At 30.7% G+C, this 22,837-nt stretch overlaps 1 protein-coding gene across 3 annotated transcripts in view; it reads right to left on the bottom strand.

Annotated features, from left to right (window-relative positions):
• Positions 1-738: 738 nt before the first annotated feature.
• Positions 739-22,837, bottom strand: part of LOC148302634 (pancreatic triacylglycerol lipase-like) — a 41,020-nt gene continuing 18,921 nt past the window's right edge. Inside the window, exons 1-15 of one of the 3 annotated variants that reach the window (XM_088271315.1) lie at positions 18,523-18,585; positions 11,368-11,520; positions 10,681-10,801; positions 10,025-10,172; positions 8,377-8,529; positions 7,122-7,211; positions 6,411-6,546; positions 5,437-5,667; positions 4,572-4,647; positions 3,823-3,959; positions 2,569-2,630; positions 2,371-2,447; positions 2,226-2,295; positions 1,265-1,389; positions 739-1,143 (exon numbers count right to left, since the gene is read on the bottom strand). In XM_088271315.1, the coding sequence (XP_088127441.1) occupies positions 1,035-1,143; positions 1,265-1,389; positions 2,226-2,295; positions 2,371-2,447; positions 2,569-2,630; positions 3,823-3,959; positions 4,572-4,647; positions 5,437-5,667; positions 6,411-6,546; positions 7,122-7,211; positions 8,377-8,529; positions 10,025-10,172; positions 10,681-10,801; positions 11,368-11,512 (1,680 nt within the window). In that variant the 5' untranslated portion in view covers positions 11,513-11,520; positions 18,523-18,585 and the 3' untranslated portion in view covers positions 739-1,034. Of the gene's footprint in view, positions 1,144-1,264; positions 1,390-2,225; positions 2,296-2,370; positions 2,448-2,568; positions 2,631-3,822; positions 3,960-4,571; positions 4,648-5,436; positions 5,668-6,410; positions 6,547-7,121; positions 7,212-8,376; positions 8,530-10,024; positions 10,173-10,680; positions 10,802-11,367; positions 11,521-18,522; positions 18,586-22,837 lie in introns of those variants that run through there. The other 2 variants (XM_088271314.1, XM_088271316.1) reach the window with 2 other exon arrangements.

The raw sequence follows: 22,837 nt of genomic DNA, 5'->3' as shown, positions 1-22,837 counted from the left end.
GTTATCACTACTTGTAGGCTATAAAATAGAGTAATCATGTGCTATATGGGTATAGACAGTGGCGTGCACATAGTTTTTAATCAGGGTAGGCAGTAGGGTTGGGTAAGGATAAAGTATAGTAGGCACTGGTCGTATTTCTATATTGAAAGCGAGTAATCCAGGGTAGGCACTGCTTTTCTGCCTGTATAGAATGCACGCCCTAGAGGCGCTAGGTACAGGGTATAGGTATCATGTAAAGACTGAGGATTGATTTTATTTAATTGAAACAATTTTTCATATTTTATAAAATATATTTATTTTAAATAACTTGAGTAGTCCTAAACGTAAATCAACAACCGATAAAAAAATATACTTGGCATAAAAAATGGCTTAAAGTACACTTCTTAGGGGTAAGCCTTTAACAGAATATACGTATAAAAATATATATATATATATATATATATATATATATATATATATATATATATATATATATATATATATATATATATATATATATATATATATATATATATATATATATATATATATATATATATATATATATATATATATATATATATATATATATATATATATATATATATATATATATATATATATATATATATATATATATATATATATAATATATATAAATATATATATATATATATATATATATATATATATATATATATATATATATATACATATGTATACAACTTAAATACAATAAAATTAGTTTAAAATTTCCCTACACAGTAGGAATAGAGATCACAGTGATACAAATCTCGGTAAAATTCTTTGAATAATTATAAAAAGACTTTCCCATCATAGTAAGTATTATAATATATGGAATTTAATTTTTAAAAAAAATTGATAAATGCAGAATGGATCCGAAGACTAGTACAGATATATAAAAAAAGGAAATACATTATAATTAATATCATTTTAAAGAGATAATGTGAAAAGTGACTATAAAACTATGTATCCAGCTGCAACATTGCAATAACGCTTAACATTATCCAGAAGGTAATTTGTAAAATTAGTTATTATCTCGTACTACAAGAATCATAAAAGTTGGCTGATCCTCTATTAGGGATTTCTGCAAATTCCCGTTTGGGGGAACAGAGTTTGTTCTTATAATCAATGTTGCGCTTTCTGAAAAAAGATAATACAAAAATATTTTTAATAACGATGCATACTGAGGCATTGCTTTCAAAGTCATATTAAGGTTTAATGCTTTGTAAGATATAAGTAGAGAAAAGGAAATATTGTTTACCCTCTACTTGGTAATTCCATCTCATCGACGCCAACCGATTTTACGTACAGATGATCATTGCACCAGAAAAGACATAGAGACCTAGGTTCCAAAACATTCATATCATACTCCCATGAAAGTTCCACCTAGAATAAAAAAACTCTATTTAAAATTCTAAAGTAATCATATATGCTCCGCTATATATATATATATATATATATATATATATATATATATATATATATATATATATATATATATATATATATATATATATATATATATATATATATATATATATATATATATATATATATATATATATATATATATATATATATATATATATATATATATATATATATATATATATATATATATATATATATATATATATATATATATATATATATATATATATCGATTTTTAAAGAAGATTAAATCTTCTACCGATTTGATTTTTTTTAGAGATTTTTTAATATGAACTGTCGATCGGCATAACGAGTTTGGCAAGAGTAATGATTTTTCTATTCCATTTTATTCCTAACTTAACGAGTTTTGGAAGATTACATAAAACATGGACGTTGATATTTATATTCTTTTACCGAACTGGCGCCATTGCAATGCTTTGGCTTAAAAACTGATTTTTTAAACATAACGTGGTTTGATGGTGAACTACTCATATGTCAGAGTTAGCGATAAATAATTTTATAATCATAATTAAGCACCCCGGAAGTAGTATTTTGCGAAAACGGCGCTGTGAACATTATCCAAAATTCTTATTATTATTATACATTTTTAGGTCCTTCAGATTTGCATATTTAGTTTAACTGGTTTGTCTGTTTTTGATCACTTCAGCTGTCTGGTTAATATAGCCGAACGAAATAAGCAAGGTCAGAATGTTTTGTGAATAATTTTTTCCTGAAAAATATCCTGTATAAAACGATAAAATCATTTTAAAAAAAGTACAGATTTTCAGTACCTTTCTTATTTTCCCTCCCATATCCATCGGATGAGTGACTACAACAGAATGTGTTGTTCCATGCTCCAATCTGCAGAATGAAATTTATATAAATACGATTTAATTATAAATTCAGTCCAATGCATAAATGATTTATTTTACATACTTAACGTAATTATTAGGGGTGAGATCAAGTCCTCTGATAACGCCCTTATCAGAGTGAAGTGTTGCCTTCAGGAAACCCTATAAAAATATTATTTTTATTACATGTATCCACATGAATATTTTTTTGTTGTTTCTTGCAAGGAACTTATGTTGTTGTGTTTTAAATATTTTTTTGCTTATCAAAACTTTAAAAGATCACCTGAACCCACTCTTCAGCTCCTTTGGGATGTGCGAGGTGGATAGTTATTCTATAATGCCTTTCTGGAAAATAACAATAAATTGAACATTGAAATTATTTTACATCTTCGAAAACTGTACTTTATAATATATCGTTTTAAATATATGAAATTAGGTTTCAAATTCGTAAATATTTTTAAACTTTCGCATATGATCTTAAAATATCAAAATGTAAGCGATTTTTTTAAAAAGTAAAAATTTGAATGTTGTTTTGGAAACTGGCTACTGAGCCAACATATTTATCCTTCAAAATCAAAAAGATGTTACGTTACTTACGTCAAAACATAGTCAGTAACATAGTAATAAGCTACATTGTAGACTACGAATACGTTTTAAAACCTTCAACAAATAACTTTAAAAAAGGAACGAGTAAAAATAATTACATTCTCAATATTATTAATATTTAAAGCATTTACTTTGTGGTTAGTCATTTTTGCTTATTTATTTTTTTAACAAAAATGTTAATAAAATTAGTATATAACCACTCACCGAGATTTTTACGTCTACCGGTTTCGAGACGTACCCGTCTCTTCGTCAGGATGGTCACTAACACAGCATGCAAACAATACTACCCTTCACCACCATAGCACCATTTACACACTCAAAACTACGCAAAATGTCTAACACATGCTTTTTTTGGTCGACCCGAAGACCAACATGCACTATAGTTTTCAAAACAGACATGCGTTACGAGCCGAGGTATTATATTGCACGTTTAACCTCGGCTCGTAACGCATGTCTGTATTGAAAACTATAGTGCATGTTGGTCTTCGGGTCGACCAAAAATCGCATGTGTTAGACATTTTGTGTAGTTTTGAGTGTGTAAATGGTGCTATGGTGGTGAAGGGTAGTATTGTTTGCATGCTGTGTTAGTGATTGTCCTGACGAAGAGACGGGTACGTCTCGAAACCGGTAGACGTAAAAATCTCGGTGAGTGGTTATATACTGATTTTATTAACATTTTTGTAAAAAAAAAAGTAAAAATAATAACATTCAATACAGTAAAACATGAAAATGTCATCATCTTGGACTTGACTTGGCACCCTTACTCGTTGAACGACCTCGATCTTCCCAAAGATAGATAATCGTTTATTTTTCTCAACCGTATTGTTTCTTAACATTTTTAAGAAGTGCCTAAAATTCAGAATTTGAATGATAGATAAGTTAATTTCGGTCGAATTATAATATATATTGATATTTTTAATTAAGTACTCACGGCAGTAAGGATAATCTTTTCCTGTTGACATGAAATATTTGGCCCCAACTGTTTCTCTATTAACAGGAGGTGCTACTTCATTTTCTGATTGATTCGTTTTTTGGGCTATAATTCCTGGAGAACTGTCGGAATGAAATCTATAAGAAAAATATGACTTCTAAATCACAACGCTAAAAACAAAATACACATACCATAGTAAACATATTGTAATTTTTATTTTTTTATTTTTTTAAACCCTTATCCGCACCCCAATGGTGCATAGGGCACTGCTTCATATGAACACAGTGTTATCTTGATCGTTTACACACGAAGGAAAGGTGATCAGCCCTCCGCTTCAGGTACCAGTCCAGGGTAATATTGAATAAATATTACAGTGAAAAAATCACTTATATTTATTTGACCCCCCTGGGAATCGAACCCGGGACCTCCAGAACGGTAGCCGAGCGTGCTGACCATTACACTACAGAGGCGGACAAATTGTAATTACATATGTAAAATATTGTAATTACATATGTAAAATAATAAATTTCTTATATTTTTTTACTAATTATCTAATTGGGTTATTTGAATATTTTTTATTATTATATGAATGTAAAATAAGTAAATATTGTATTTTAATGAGCTTTAAAAGGCTCGACATTGTATCACCGTAGAATATTTATTTGCCAAAATAATAAGAACAATCATTTCATGGCAGCTGAAATAATGTATGGTAATTGTTGTATTTACAGATAAATAAATTTTCTTACCCCATAATCGCACAGCCGTTGGCACAATTAAAACATTTTCCGGCCAAAAAATGCTGATACGAAGGACATTGATGACCTTAAATAAAATATAATAAAATTAATCATTTGGTATATAGTAAATTAAAATACAAGCTATATATGTACGTCTGCGTTTTGTCTGAATATATTGTCTGTTGGATATTTTATGGACAACAAAGTGGAAGGTTGATAACATTAAAACAAAACTCTTCTCATGAAAAAAAGTTTATTTTATTTTTATTTTGATCACTCTGTTATGAAATCTGTACTTTACATGTCGTTGTATTTGATTCAGTATATAATTTTAATATTTGTATCTTTAGAATTTATTCATCGTAAATCTGTTACTTTCAAATGAGAAAAAGCAATAAGGTTGGGAACCCCTGAGTGAATAGTTACATTGTATGTTACTTGATTATGATTTTTATCAGTGCTGTATTAGAATATAATATTTTGATTTAAGCAGAAGGTATAGGTCATTTACACGAATATAGAAGAAGGTATACTTATGAATAATGTATTTGGCTGTAAAATGAATTGCCTCCGCCTCCATGGTGTAATTAATGGTTAGCGTGTTTACCTATCGTGCTCGGGTCCTGGGTTCGATTTCCAGGGGGGGGGGGGGGTGAAAATAAATATGAGTGATTTTACACTCTAATATTTATTTAATATTACCCTGGAATGGTCCCTGAAGCGCAACAGTGATCACCTTGCCTTCATGTAAATAATGATCAGGATAACACTGCGTCAATACGATGTAGTGCCCTATGCACAATTGGGGCGGGTAAAGGTAAGAAGAAAATGAAATGCGTGGAATTTGGATCTCGAGTAAGTGGGGAATAGTTACCAATATAGGGGCACTTCCCGTTGATGGAGTCCACGAAGAGCTTGATGGCGCGCACGTGGTTGCAGGCCACGAGCACGCGCGAGGCCTCCTCCAGCCCCTCGCGCACCAGCGTGAGCGGCACGAGCGGGCCGGCCGCCAGGTCGCAGCCGGGCTGCTCCTTGCCGTCGTTGGGGTAGAAGTCCAGGTGGCCCACCGGCTGAGACATCCCATAGCCTGACAGAGGAACAAAGTCTGTGCCTATGTCTATCAATATTATATATTCAGCTGCGCACTTTTGAGATTTGAGGAATGCGCTAATAACTGTTATAAGGACAGAGAAACAAAGTCTGTGCCTATGTCTATCAATATTATATATTCAGCTGCGCACTTTTGAGATTTGAGGAATGCGCTAATAACTGTTATAAGGACAGAGAAACAAAGTCTGTGCCTATGTCTATCAATATTATATATTCAGCTGCCCACTTTTGAGATTCGAGGAATGCGCTAATAACTATTACAAGGAGAGAGGTGATAATCGCTTTCAAAAGCCATACAATTAGAGCTCAAGATAACGGTTTTCATGAGGTTTTAAAAAATAACAGCCGAATATAACATGAATGTGTAACTGATACATCAAAAGTGAGCGAATTAATCGTTTTTTACTCGAAAACAAGTGTTGAACACCACTTAGTAAAAGAGATTTATTTGAGATTGGTAAAAATGTACAACAATAACGAATTAGTTTATATTTATATAAAATTCTTCTGGGATCAATCCTCATCCGGGTAGATATTTGATTATATTAAGGTCAATCTTGAGATCTTTTATATATATATATATATATATATATATATATATATATATATATATATATATATATATATATATATATATATATATATATATATATGTAATATGAATAACGATATTTGATTGTACCTCGGTATTTTTAGGATTTTATCATAAATTGAATAGAAAAGTGAATAGTAATTTACCCAACAAGAAGATGCTTTTCCCGTCCGTGTGAATAATGTCCACGAAGTTGGCGTCACTCGGGTCAAGTCTCACGAGGGGTCCCATGCCTTGGAAGTAAGGCTCTGCGGGATCCAATCCTGTTATTCTACCTAGACCCTGGGTACAATCAAATCAATAAAAATATGTATTTAATAAGGAATATTCGCGTATGCAAGAAAACAAATCTCAAATGGTCAATGCCAAAACCACAATAATGCAAATTAATTGTCCTAAGTAAAAATGACTAATAAGTAGGGGTACCAGATTTCTGAAATGTTCAACCAGGACACCGGAATGCCCCCTGCGTACAGTACAGTTAAATTAATGACAAAGTATTTAACATAAATAATCCTTCACAGTAAATAATTTTAAGATTTGTTATATCATCTATAATTAAAGTGATTTGTTAATGGGACGTGAAGTAAACCAGCTGGGACACCTCGATTTCGTCTGAAAATCGAGACTGTCTCGGTCAAACCGGGACGTCCGTGCAAGCCTACTTATAAGTATTGTATTATCATTTACTTGCACAAAGTTAATTGTACGTTTTTTTAACCTAACTGAGTAGAAATAACAGGTCAATATTGGATGTAGTACAATTATTTATTATGTGCATTTAACTTAAAGCCACCGTCAACTGTGACGCGTGTTCGTAGACTAAATTAATGTTTTATAATAATATGATTATTTACTTCAATTTTTTCGCCAGCATATCCAGCCGTGTGAGCTCCGAGTGAATGTCCTATTATATGAACATCGCCAGGGTTCAAATCATGATGTTTCTGAAATTTTTGTGTTGTTGATTAGTGTCATTTCATATTTTACTTTAACATATACACATACATTTGTAAACAGTTAAAAACCGTGTTTCAGGGGATGACCGCGAAAATTCAAAGAGAGTATTTTTCCAAAATAATCATACCATAGATGGATACTCCACAAGGCCGCTAGTAAACATTCTCCGCCAAAGCTGCTTACCTTTCTTTAGTGAGATGTGGTTCAAAAGTAAAGTTACATCTACGCGAAACATGCTTTTATTTAAGGAAAATCTACAAGAAATAGGATTTAAAGAAGATAATGAAAAGAGGAAATTCATTTCTCAATTCAAGTTTTGCAGTCTTCCCCTTAAATATTTATTTTAAAGAAAAAGGGAAACATTTGAGTAATTAAAAAAAAAAAAATATATATTTTAATATCATACTATTTTATGAGCTTACGTGACCATATTTAAAAATAGGTATAAAATTGTGGTAGGGTGGGTTCGTAGAAACTTAGACTTCGCGCCTTAGTCCGTGACACTAACCACGGGACCCACAACACGTTTTTTTTTAATTAATTTATTTTTCGTGATTGCAATTATAATTAACTGAATTCTAATTTCTCAAAAGAGCAAATCTAAATTTTAATTACATACAATATTTATTAACAATCGCTCCTAAAGTATTGTACACATTCCCAGAAAACGGCATACAGTGAATTTACATACATATCATGAACGAGTGTAATATCGTTAACTTGCATATTGTATGTATGATTTCAGCACAATAATTCAAAAGGCTTTCAAACCACATGCATAAATATTGACGGTGGAATAAATGTACAAATATTTATTTAAATTATGACACCTTTTGCATCAAATTCTCCAGTTTTTTTTTGTAATTATTGCACATATAATGATTTTAGCGATATAAAACATACAAAATTTGGATGTTTTCGCACTTGTCATATTTTGTAAAAACCAACCATTCATTATCTATTTTCATAAACAAAACATAAATGTTTAATAAATCTTACACAATCTTGTTTTGATTTTGTAATTAACCTGTAGTCAATCGTTCATTTCTAAAATGCTTAAAATGGCATCCGAGGTTAAATGGCTTTCAGATCGCGTCGCCTGCCGGTTAGATTGTGATCGTGAAAATACAAGAAGCCATGAAGAGAACTTACTATTAGCTGCTTGAGAAAGTAGGCCAACTCGAGTCCCACTAGGCGAGTGTTGGCCGTTGCCTGCGTGTATAGGGGAAGACTTCCTCCTGCCCAATCCACTATAATTACATTATGGTCTCCATTCTTCACCAGTTCGTCTTTCATCTCACTTACCTAAAAAAATTAGAACATTAATTTAACTTCTTAAATTTTCCATCTTTAAAACCAATTAACTGAAAAGTTGAAAACTTTTTTATAAACGTACCAGCATGTTCTTTACATTGATTAAACTTATCTGTCAAAAAATATTTTTTAAATGCAAAAAGAGAGTATCCATGTAAATAATGGAGCTAAACCAGAGATTCCCTAACTTTTTTGTCTCGTAGACCTCTTGCCATGGTTTTCGATTTTGGGTACAACCCTGCTTTACCTGATATTGATTTTTAGCAAATCCATTAACTTCAAGTTTATTTTTGACAGCTGGTGTATAAAGTGCTGTTTACTTTGGAAAGTTTAAATTTATGACGGTAGTGAAGTGAAGTGAAAATTAAAAATCAATAGTATGAAGATGAAGCCAAAATTCACTACGATATCAATACTCAGTCCAGAGAATTTAAGGTCTGAATGTTAAGGACCGACAAGAGAATGAAAATAATATACAAACAATTATGGAAGAATGTGATCCCAATGGAGAACACATACCTCAAGTGCGTAGGGCTGTCCATAATAGTACTTCATGTTATAGAACTCTCTATGAAGAAATAAAAAAATAATAATAATACAAGTAACTCTTGACAAGTTTATTAAGAAAATATAATTTATATTCAGACGTACTGTGTATTTTTTGGCAAAAGTTTTAATTAAAGTACAATTTTTAGTGTTTTCATAATATTTTTTTACATCCCTCTATTTTCGAACATTTAACTTTCGCATACATTTTCAGGAACCAATCATGTGCGAAAGTTGAGGTGTAGAACACTTTGGGAATCACTGAGCTAATACACGCACGATATAATAATGAACAAGGAGAGGAGTTGAAGGTAATCATTCTACATGAGAAGTAATTGGACAGGTGAATAGTCCGGTTAATGCTTTAGATAGTTGTTATAGTATTAAAGGGAAAATCACCAACTTCGTGTCACAATTATTAATTAATTTCTTGTTTAAAATACATTTGCCATATAATAATACTCAATGCTGAGTTCAATGCTTAGATACAGAAAAATGCAATCTTATTATGCTATTGCACAATAATTATTAACATTCGAACATAATTTCTTTTAAAAGATAAGGTGAAATGATTGCACATAATTAAATTATATTCTAAATCAGGCATGGTCAACTGTTGAATAACTAATTGACGGATTACGTTAGTTTAGAATGACGTTAAAGGGATAGTCTTTATTTAAGATCATAACGTTTGAAAGTTTTGAAAAAGTCACCACGAAAAGGCTCCTATTTATAAGCAGAGGTAAACATTGTACAATACCTAGGCTTTTAGACACATGTCAATCGGCCTGGCAGGACGGACAAAAATCTCACGGGACCAAAGGTTGCCCTTGCCTGATTTATATCCATGTAATCGAACTTTCACATATAGGAATGTATGTATCTACATAATGCTGGTACATAATATAATATATACGTTGGTTAAAGTATTTCAACTTACCCAATTTGATAACGGCGTATCTATAAAACCATGAATGATTATTTTCGTCAACCTTTTAGCATTAAAATTCGATTTCACTATTGTTTTGTTGCTATTTGGATTCATTATTTGACCTTCCAATGGATTCTTTTGAGTATAAAGAATAAATCTGTAATGAAAAAAATTCAATCAATATTTTTTCTCTCAATGTTTGTACAAAAATACATGTACATATTGTTATAAGGTTATAAAAAACATACTTAAAATTATCTACAAACTTAAAAAATGAGTCAAGAACTATATTAAATAATATTTCTTTAAACCATCTATAAAAAACGGAGTTAAAATTTCTATAACTTTTGTAACAACTTTTTTTCACAATACAGTTGAGAGTTTTTCGTTAATATCCGGAAAACTACTACTAACTACCAACATGGGAATTATAAATAATGTGCTTGTATTAATTGATAATGAAAAGATATTATTATTATAAATGTATTTAAGACTTAAACATTATGTAAAATCATTATTTATTATTTATATTTTAAGCACAACAAAAGCAATAAAAAACACCAATACTTTAAAAGGTTACTCACGAGAAATAAATTATACGGGATATAATAATAAATGGTAAAATTCTACCTACCTCATCTAAAATAAAAGGTTATTTAATTTACCTGGTATTGATAACGGATCGTGGAAGTGGGAAGATATTGATAGGCCTGTTGATCAAGTGATACCAACTTCGAGTAATATTAAGACAGCCAATTTCATCGTAGCATCGTGATTCATTTTCAACTGAAAACATGTATTAAAAAAAAACAATGTTTACACAAAATACATGTATTTAAATTCATTTTTTTACTACACACATCAGATGTACATCAGCTCATTACACTTCAGAATCTCTGACCCCTATTCGCAGCCAATGGTAAATAAGATACCGTATCGGATCTATGTGGTGTTAACTTGATCATTGCTTTTGTGAAAGCAAGGTGATCAGACTTGTGCTCTGAAATTTTCGATCTAGCGGTGGAATAAATCATCAATAAGTGTATTATTACTTCAAACTAAGTGAGCTAAGCGGGCTTCAGCAAAATTGAACTTCTGATTTGCTCATGTCTCCGAAGCTTAAAATACACGGTTTTATCCATATTTGATGATTGTTTGATAAAAAAAGTTTTGTTTTTGAACTAGTATTTATATTAAATATATTTTTTTATCTAACTTACGACATCAGTTTGTCTATTAAACCCATAAAATATTATTGATATTTATGGCTTTTTTTTACATATGTACATACATATGTGATCGGGATATTGGTTTATCAGCAAGTCTGGTAAGTTTGTGTTGAAAGTACTTACAGGGAAGCCAGGGCAGATTGACGTCCAAGCGGTCAGCTCTTGCCCAGGTGAATGGATCCAAAATACCAGCAGAGGATAGTCTGCCAAGTAAAGCTGTCCAAGCCAAGAGAGTTCTCACGACACCCAACCTGAATTTGTAGCTCATTATTATGCCTGAAAACGAAAAATATGACTGTGAAACTTAGAAGAACGCGTTAGTATTTTATAATTAAATAAAAGTGGTAAATTTAAAAGAAAGATTTTTTTACATAAACATGGCATAACTACACAGATAATTAAATTATGAGGACTTCAGATCCTTCTTTTATTGAAAAAATGCAGTTTTAAGAAGTTGTATAAAATAAACTCGACTGATCACTAATCACAGAGAAATTTTTGTAACTTCAATTTTTAAAACGGTTAATTCGGCTTATTTTAATAAGTCGCCTTATACTCTGATTTACAGCATTAAACATTGAAAAAGATACACAAATTAAAGGGACCTGTAGTCTATTATTTTTCAGTATTTCAGCAGAGTTATCGAATCATAAATATCGAAATGAAAAAGTACCTATAATTACATCGAAGCATGACAAATACAAATGCCAAAACGAATTGTGGGAAAGTGTCACTGGTGCTTCAATCCGACTGTGTATATTGGAGATGTATATAAATACATATTCATTGTTCATCATTTTTACTTTCTATCTTACAATAAAATATTTTTTTAAGAATTTCATTTATTTGTTAAAAAAATACATTCGTTCACATGCATCCTTTAAATAAATATTATTTTTAACTTTAGATTTTATTTTATATTAATTTTATTTTAAACTCAATATTAGTATACAACACCGTTTATTTATATTTTATAGATTATGGTTGTAATACTTTTCAAACAAATTATGCGATGCACAATGATTTAAAAAAGAAATAATACAAAAAAATCTTTCACAATAACAAATATTTTATTTTGCACAATCAGTTGCAGAAAAAGGTCAAATAATTATTACTCGTGTGTTTTATGTTTATACAAACATAAAACACACGAGGAACACCGGAGATCGATTACCATACGCATTGGACAGCCCTCTCTTTAATTGAAATATATTGTATTAAACGGATTTATTTGTTAATATTTTGATGTATTCATAATAAGAATGACGTTCATATGAATGGCATTTAATTTAATATATCCATCGTGGTTAGTTGTTATTAAAATCATCTCCATCAAATCCCTGTCTGTTCATAAATAAATGCATTTTACCTAAAATTGAGAGAAAAAAAATGCATTTATGCTTTGAATAACAAGTATGTTATGAAAATCAATTCTATTTTATTGTACATTCCTTTTTAAATCTAAAATTTAACAATACAAACAAATAATCTTTTTAATAGTTTTAATTTATGTTTATTTTAATTGTGATCCTTAAGCGAAAAACATAATCAGTAAATCTGTTTTTCTATATATATTTTATATTAAACCATATCCTACTCCTTAGGTGGAGCATATGGAATCCACAAACTGTCTCCAGACTTTTCTGTCGGCTGCCAGCTCCCTTGCATCCTCCCAAGTCAGATCCGCGTCCCGAAGTTCTGACGAGAACTGCCGACGAATTGTCAGCAGTTCTCCAGTCCTGGGCGGCGCGAACCTGATGCCATGTAAAAGAGGCAAGCTTGATTAAGGCTCTCAGGAGGCATGCGGAAGAGGCGAGATTGATTAAGGTTCTCAGGAGGCATGCGGTTTTTGTGTAAGTCAGATAATTTTATTTATGCTGGTAAAGAGTATAAATGATGGCATATTGATACGTAGGAACTACTTGCAGTAAGTACCTACTTTACAGGTGCAATATAAATTATATTAAAGATAATTTTATATACCCGTTACTCTTGTAGTGAGCAATACAGCTTTGTTTTTTTCTTATGCAGGAAACATTGCAGAGAGAATACTTGAAATTTCCCTTGAAAGTATTATAGCCGTAAGTATAACAACTGGTTTTATTTGGTTCCGATGTATTATGTAATCATTTCTTTAGCATTAAAAAGTACAGGGTGTTCGTAGTGTAAACTCATTTCGGTGAGAATTAAATACTTCATGTTTTTAAGAGAAAATATTTTCACTAATGAAAAATATCGATTTTAGTTAAACGCAATCTCCGTTTAAAAGGATTGTAAAAAACGGGAAATAAGTAATTGAAAGTGTTAGTTGTTAACTTAAAATCATCCATTTTAATCGAAAAATAATTGTCAATACCAAAATTAAGATGTATACCACTAATCGTTTACATAGAAGTTTAGAAAATAACCATCACGGGAAGGGTCTGTCATTATTCATAAAAAAACAAATAACCCACAAAACTTCCACATCTTTTGCATAGTTTGGTCCAATTTCATTTTAAACAAAAATTATTTTCATCGTCTTATTTTGTTTATTCATTGATTTATTAAAAGTGTTTAATTTAATCATGCGAATAGCAATAAAAAAATACCAGTGTCGTGTTAATTGAATTCTTAGAACAACATAATAGTAAGTCAAGTGATATTTAAAATACCTTATATATATTTATTATTTTAATACAGATTTTATGAAATAGAGATCACGTCATTAACACGACATTCAGAATAATAAGGTCATTAAAAATAACAGACCCGATTCAAAACGTAGTCAAAATGTCAACAATATTTAATATTTAATATTGTTGATATTTTGTATTATTGGTTTAATATTAATACAGCATGTACTTTTTGAACTTGCGTATGATGACGTCCGCCTCCGTAGTGTAATGGTCAGCACGCTCGGTTGCCGTACTGGAGGTTCCGGGTTCGATTTCCAGGGGCGTTCAAATAAATATGAATGATTTTTTCACTGTAATATTTATTCAATATTAGCCTGGACTGGTACCTTAAGCGGAGGGCTGATCACCTTTCCTTCGTGTGTTAACGTTCAAGATAACACTGCGTTTATATGATGATGTGCCCTATGCACCATTGGGGTGAGGATAAGGGTTCGAAGGCATATAGTTTTTCAAGAATATCTCAGTAATTCCTTCACTGGATTATTGTCATAATGCTCCCAGCACGTATTATAGTTAAAATCCTGCGATTTACACATGTTTAGTATGGACGTAACGCGGCATGATCAAGTATTTCCCAAGTGGTCACAATTATCAGTGGTGCATTAATGTGGAAGAGGCGAACATTGTTTGAAAAGACATATTGGGGAGGCGTTCTGTTCTATCTGCCTACCCCTCCGGTGAAGCGGCGTGATGGTTAGTTAGTTTTTGGACGTACAGCATTGAATTACAGCGAGTCCCAACATTCAGTAATAAAGCCAAAAAAATGTAAATGATAAAAGCGACGATTACGAACGTTTTTTCTTTAAAAAAGATAATTATTTAAATATAATTTATATTTGAAGTACTAACTTTGTGATTTTCCATTTTATATTTAAAATATAACTTTGTTTTAAAATCACTATAAATTGATTTTAAAACATAGTTAAATTTTAATTATAACTATTTGTGTTTTTATTGTTTAAAAAAAGCTAAAATTTCGTACTATTTACGTGAGCGTAAGCGGCTCATTATTAAAAATATGAATTAAATTGTGGTAGAGTGGTTTCGAACCCACAAACTCTTACTCGAGAGTCCACGACACCAACCACGGGACCACAACCCGACACGTTGTGACGCCATGTGAGAGGAGCGCAACAGGAAGTTTACGGTGAGCTGGTAGGTGGTACGATCGGCAAGCGCGGTACAGCGGCCGCGCGCCGCGACCTAGCGCCGAGCGGCAAGGACGCGGCGCGGTGTCCCGAGGTGGCGGGAGGTGGCGGGAGGTGGCGCTACGCCGCAGATAATGGTCGGAATGTACATAATATGGTACTCATTGTGTAACGAATTACGAGAGCGCCAAAAGCGTTACATTAGAAAGAATGCGTTTTCGTTTCGACAATATGTGGCACAAGCCAAATTAATGTTTACTTAAAGCATTTTTTGCTGTCTCACACCCAAAATTATTTCATTATACTAATAATGTTATGCAGACTGAATTTCAGACCGAAATTAACATATATTTTTTTTGTATTTAATAAGAACACTAATATTACTCTTCATAACAAAAATTTTCAAAAGATTTGCAACATAGGTTAGAGCACTCGAAGATGCATGCCCCATGCCGGAATTAGTTCAAGATTGTGTGATTTTGTGATTTGGGGATAGTACTGAGTCCTTTGAGGACATATCGTGTATAACAAAAAAATATTTTATTTTAAATAGTATATATTTTAGGTGGTTAAAGTTGTCATTCTGATTAAGATATTGTATAAACACGTTGGTTTGATCATTCCATAACTGAATTGTTTGTATTATAAAAGGCGTATCAATATTATATTATATTTTATTATTATACATATTGTCCATACAAACTAATAAAGAAAAAAATAATCAATTCAAGTATCTAAGAACTGAGCACCATCACGTGATTGATGGGAAAATAAGAGAAAATTAAAGAGATTAACTACCAAATATCCAACTACCAAAGTCTGAGTCAAGAGATTGAAACCACACATGTATTCATATATAATTTATATATGTCTGGTCTTATTTTATCACAATTTAATGCGCTTTAATACATACTTTATTGTAATTTTATTAATTAAACGATTTGAGAGAAATAAACATGTTTTTTACAAAATGTTTTGAATATTTTTAAAACACATTATGTTTTATGTACCTGCTGTTTAAAACTAACGAATAAAGGTAATAAATATATATTTTTTTTTAATACAATTATTGTTAAGTTAATTTTCTATTTTTACTCGAAGTATTCAAAAATATAATAAATACAATTACTGCAGACTGTATACAAAATATTTGTTTAAACAATAAAATAAACTTGATATACTTATGTACGTACGAATTCTTTGATCAGGACGATAAAAAAACTGTAGGTTACCGATTGAATTTGGATATAGTATGAAATTGAATATTTTATGAAGCGAGTGGGATAATTTCGGGGAAATTACGTAATTATGTCGTACTCGTAGGAAATAATTCATGATTACGCACAACAAAAACATAACATCAAACTAGTTGATACCCACATTTTAGCAGCAGAGCTGGTAGATAGCCCGCCAATGTACTTATTTATTTTCTGTACGTGAAGTTTAAATAAATTTAATAAATAAATTGTGAAATAAGCGGTCCATTTCCAATTCACAAAAAGGCTTAGGCGTTCCTCGTGTTGAGACAATTTCTACGAAAGAGAGAGAAATGTCTCCCGGCATTTTAGTAAACGAGAAAGTATAATACATCGCTAACGAAATGTTACAGATTTAGTAGAAAGGAAATAAAAAAAATAATGTAGGTGCTCACGATTACTTATAAAGCGTTAGTGTGCGAAACTTCTGCATTATAAACACTATTTTAATACTTCTACACATGTTGTTACATATACAATACTATGATTTTGAGTTGTTGAGTCCCTACCCACCCAGTACTCAATTCCGTGAAAATAACACGAGCTTCAAAAATTTTAATGAAGTATTTTTAAACGTCATCACATTGAGCAGAGAAAAGGAGAATGAATTCTGTTTTAGAGTTTAAAATTTACTATTTTTTTCGTAACGCTTAAAGAACGAATATATAAAAATTGATCGCTTGAAAAAACTACTCATAGTAATGAGTCCGGCAATGAATTTAAATGTATACTATTTAATAAGCTTAAATAAATAAAAAATATTGATGTCATGAAATAATAAAGAGTTGGTAGTTGCATGATTTAGAGGAGAAAGTTTGTAAGTATGTGTGTGTTGGAGGGGCTTGTATCTGTCCCCCATCCTCCCATTCTGTTTCCATCTGACATCCTGCACACCTCTCTCATTTATGAGAATTCATATGTTCACAAATAAAGACAAACATATTATTATATTATGTACGTAAACTATGTTCATGTAGAAACTTCCTTCATTGTAACAACGCCATTGTTTGTAAGACTGTATTTTCAGCGGAGTTTGCATGTAAATCGCAAAGTACTACGTGTTTTCTGAACAAAGATACATAGTTTACAACATAAGCAGATGGTTAGTTTGATTTAAACAAACCACAAAGATATCGCTCACTCCTTTCGAGAACGTCGTAAATCAAAAAACTCGATTTTTCAGGAGAACGTTTTTAAAGTTTAAAAATATAATACAATGGATAAAAAAATATCAAGCCACTTATTGAACTTTTCACTGTGCAACATATCTTTTTAGGTAAAACCTGAAGGTATTTTCTCCATTTGAAAAATATTTGGTTTATTAAAAAAAAAATTAAACAATACCTTTTCTTCAAAATGCAAAAACAACATTTTCTACCCTGTAGCGGACAAATATTAAATTAAAAATATGCTGCTTTTGCTGGGATATAGTAAGTTTTTGGGCATTCCGAAAACATACATGTACAACTGAAAATTGTCGATTTTTGATCTATGACGTTCTTGAAAGGAGTGAGCGATATATCAGAATATAGCTGAGTAGTTGGGTGTTTGTTAATATTGTTATCATTAAATGAATTACGTTTATTATTTATATATATATATATATATATATATATATATATATATATATATATATATATATATATATATATATATATATATATATATATATATATATATATATATATATATATATATATATATATATATATATATATATATATATATATATATATATATATATATATATATATATATATATATATATATATATATATATATATATTTATTTATATATATATTTTTTTATATAATAATCACATAAATATAGGAAAAAGGTTGGTAATATAGAAAAAAATTATATACAAAAAATCCACGGAATTGGGTGTCAACTTAATTTTTTTTTAAATATTAAACTACATACCTATAAAAGCATATCGATTCAGTAATTATAATATGAATAGTAGCAGATTATCTTACATAATTTTTTTTAACCATAATAAAAATAATCAAAGTAATTTGTTTTAAAAATGACTGATAGACATATAATATATAAATATAGTGTCATAAAATATCAATTAATTTGAAATAGTATAGGCACAATGAGCCTAAATTGTGACAAAGAAAATTGAAATAATTTTTAATCAGCAGTGGATTAAAAAAAAAACTTTAATTAGCAATGTTCATGGCACTTACTTAAAACTGAGTGGTCAAGTTTGTGATACGGCTGACGCTGTGCGCTCGGCGAATTTATACCACTGTCTGAGTTCATCCATGCATATTGTTAACATAAAAAACGTATATCCTTTATCCGTTGATTATCATCACCATTGAGTAATTATATGTATGAAGAGATGATACTGAATATAAAAATATGTGTTCAATTCGCGGCAGATGGAATAGGTGGATAGGAGTGGGTCTGTGTACATAATGTTAGAGTCAACGCTAGTAATAATTTGTGTGTTGGACAGTTAAATAATATAATTGGAGTCAAAGAGTACCAAATAACAAACATTTGCGATAGTCTAGTAATGTCATATAATAAAGCAACGGCTTTTATTAAATTTTTTGTTGTATCTCTGCTTAATCGAATATGTGTTTTTAATAAAATCGAAAATATTACTTTCATTATATTTTTGAAGCGTTTTGGAAATTTTGTTAAAAATTGATAAATAATGAAATTAATGTTCTCATTTATTTTCCTATCGTTTCAAAATTATTGCCTCTTAAAGTAACAAAAATAATTGTTAACCAAATTAATTTAACGACGACGTTTTAATTACAAATAATATTTTTAAATGTAATAAACGACATAAACGAGCTGTAAACATTTTTTCTAAATTTGTATTCGTCGGCATTGTCGGTTGTACTTTTAGTATGTACATGATCGTAAAGACGTTATCACTAAGACTAGACTAAAGAATCTAAGAAAAGACATTATTATTTTGATTCTGGTATAACGTTATTCTTGATACGTTACGTAATTTATCCGTCGAATACCGTTGAAGAACTTGTTATTCTTATATGCGTGTGTATGTATTTTGTGGATGTATGTATTTTATGGCTCAGCTGTGAATATTTGATAATAAAGGTCATGGTTTTTAATGTACGCGTTGATCAAGACCTACATAATATGTGTGCACAGTAATAGTACGCACCTATTGCCACGATCCAAAATATCATGTATCAATAGGGTTTTTTCACTTAGAGGGTGTAAGGGATTTACTTACTTTATATTGTTAAATAACAACTAACTTATATAGTTTTTTCCCCATTTATTTTATTTGAACAGTGAAAAAAATATGATATAATTACAAAGAGAACCAATCTGATGATGTCGGTAACGACAAAACTCGGTCACTAATAAAAAAAGGGTAAAATCAAAAATCTTATTTTGTAATATAAAATGCAGTTCCACCAAGAAACGTCAGTACAAAACTTACGTAAAATGATCTTCATATTTCAAATTCTATTTCTGTTTAATTTTATTTTTATTTCCTGAAAACTAATAATTTCAGTTGTCATTTTTATTTTCCGAATTCACTTATCGAAATACGGCATTGTGGTATTTTGGCGCATGATTTATAAATACTGCACGTTTACATATTTTTGGTAAGTTGTTACCAACACTGTTGTCTGAGTCGACCCTGGTGATTATGTATGCTCGATACCGAAGATTACTTGCGTATCATCAACCTGTGGTCATAAATGAGTATTTCCTTAATCATTTTATTTATTAAAATTTCAGCCGTTCAATTTTGAAGATTTAGGATTAGTCATATTATATTTTTGACATCTGAACATAGATGAAGAAGAATATGGAAGTCTGGGCTTACGGGGCTTACGACCGTCAAAGGCTAAGCCTATTTAGATTCGTAAGCAGGGCTGTGGAGTTGGAGTCGGAGTTGGAGTCGGAGTCGCGGTGTTTGGGCTCGAGTCGGAGTCGGAGTGGGAGTCGTAAAAAATGAGCGACTAGGACTTTTAAAAACGTTAAAATTTTAATACTTGAATTGTTATAATGAATGTATATCGTGCACGAATATTAAACTAGTAGGCGCAAGTCGCGCCAATATGGTGAGTCACCAAGATCTATTTAATGCATTAAGTCAACTAAGGTAGGAAACAACCTGATAAAATTTAGCATTTTTCAGTCGGAGTCACGGAGTCGGAGTCGTGTTGTTGGTAAATATAGGAATCGGAGTCGTGTTATTTTTCTGACTCCACAGCCCTCATCTTAAGCTCTGTAAATACCCAGACTTCCATATTCTTCTTCATCTATGTTGAGATATCAAAAAATAACATGAAAAGCAACTCCCAATAATTGGAGATAATCCAGATTTGTGATTTATTTGGACACACTAAAAATGTTTTATGCATTAGGTTAAATTGAAGTAAATTTCTTAGCCAGCGATTCGATAATCGATAATTGGATGAGAAGAGAGAGTGAAATTTTAATATCGGTTCACATTTTAGGCAGATTTCGTTACACGAGGTGAAAAGTAACTTGTCAACTCAGGGCGCACTTTTGAAAGCTTACTGGGAATGATTGTAGCGCCATCTGCACACGGCGAACGCAATTACCAATATTGATAACGTATCAGAACAGCACGTTAGCAGTTTTACTAACACAAATTTTGATACCAAATAATAAAAAAAACGCTCATACAACTTGTCGTTGGCTGCTTTAAGTGATCATTTTGTAAACTGTGTAACATGTATCATTTAAGCCGTTCTCACTTGAAAGTTTTTTTACTTTGTTTTTTTGTAAACATGTGTGCAAGGTATTTGACAAAACTCATATTTAAAAAAAAAACGAATTCATACGATCCTCTTTTCTCTTGGTCCTTTTTGATCCGGCTTTACGATTGTATTATTTTTATAAGTAAACACTATCGCCATAATGTTATCTTTTATACGTTATAAGGACGTAATGAGCATCATAGATATTTAAAAAAATATGTTCACACCTAGAAAAGCGTACAAGGGGGGCGAAGCCACTCAGGTTGGGAATCACTGCTCCATAGCTTTTACGTTAAAATGGAACTGATTCTAGTTATTTTTTCCCTTCACCTGATTTGCGTATGTGGTGCTTGTCACTCCGCTCGTCTCGTGAATCAGTAATATTAATTAATGTATTTATACATTGATTGGCAATTACTTTCACCAAAAGCATTCCCTCGCAATCTCTACATTCTTAGAGATTTAATTTATTATCAAGTAGAAGCAGGTACTTTATTTGGAGAAAAAATAAACCAGCCGTAGAAAATGTACATTAAAAAACTCGTAAAACATAACGGGATCCTCAAACTTTTTACTTATTCGTGAAAAATTTACTTAATTATCAAAAGCGAATATACATACATATTAATATAAGAGTTTCTGCTTAGTAAAAAGCTTCTTTACATCTCACCAATAGATGTCTCTAGTGAAGTTCTAGTGATTGAAGAACAAGGTTTCTAAATTGGTTCATGTATAAAGAACTTCCAAGAATTTGAGTAGTGTGGTTGTCAATAATGGGTAGAATTGGTGAATGTTACACGTGTGTAAAATGATCACTTAAACCAGCCGATGACGGTCGTCAGCCCCGTAAATGCCCAGACTTCCATATTCTTCTTCATCTTTGATGAGATGTCAAAAAATAATACATACATAATTTTAATTTCAATAATGCAGTTCTAATTTCATATATTTTTAACACTCTTCTTATTATTCATCGTTGGCTTTGTGTAATACCGCTCTTTGGTATTACACAAAGTGAACGATGAATGATAAGGAGAGTGTTATATTACAATACCACAAAGTTATCAATGCTTGTAGCTTACAAAAAATCATATATTTTTAGCTACCTCAAAATTTAGATAGAAATAATTTTAAAAACTACAAAAAATACACACATACTTATACAAAAAATGGTTTTATTTTTTATGCAGGTTGTGTTTTAAACATAAATAATCGTGCACCTACCATTAAGGCTTTCTATTGCTTGCACTCCACAAACATGTTAAGTTGACCTAACGAAATATGTGTACAAAAAAGGGATTAAGAAAATGCTTACAGGTCCGCATCCTACTCTTATCCATTTACAATTATCATTTCCTCTTGTAAAGTACTATCGCTCAATATCCATGTCCTAAAAAACAGAATCTAACATATTTTTAAGTTGGCGATTGATTTTATGAAAAGAAAATACTCAAAAATTAAGATAAAGAAATATGTTAATATACCACATAAAAACATATTTTACGTCATTACAAATTGTATTTTTGATAAACGTATAGGCATATATTTGTTTCTTCATATTCATTCATCATTCAAATTTCTGACCAATATTAGAAAGGAAAAATATTGCTTATAAAAATTGACAGGTGACAGTAGAAGGTGGGTTGTTTACAGATTAGTACGAGTATTTCGTTGTGTTATAAATTAATCGTTGTGTTTTTAAATAATTAGTATTTAAAACAATCACCATTCTACAGTTTTTAATTCTTGACTTCATTATTCATTGATCTAC

The sequence above is a fragment of the Brachycentrus maculatus genome, unplaced genomic scaffold (assembly GCF_059751285.1).
Source record: "Brachycentrus maculatus isolate JH-2025_06_01 unplaced genomic scaffold, ASM5975128v1 h1tg000429l, whole genome shotgun sequence".
Lineage (NCBI taxonomy): Eukaryota > Metazoa > Arthropoda > Insecta > Trichoptera > Brachycentridae > Brachycentrus > Brachycentrus maculatus.
This window is presented reverse-complemented; position numbering and strand designations above follow the sequence as displayed.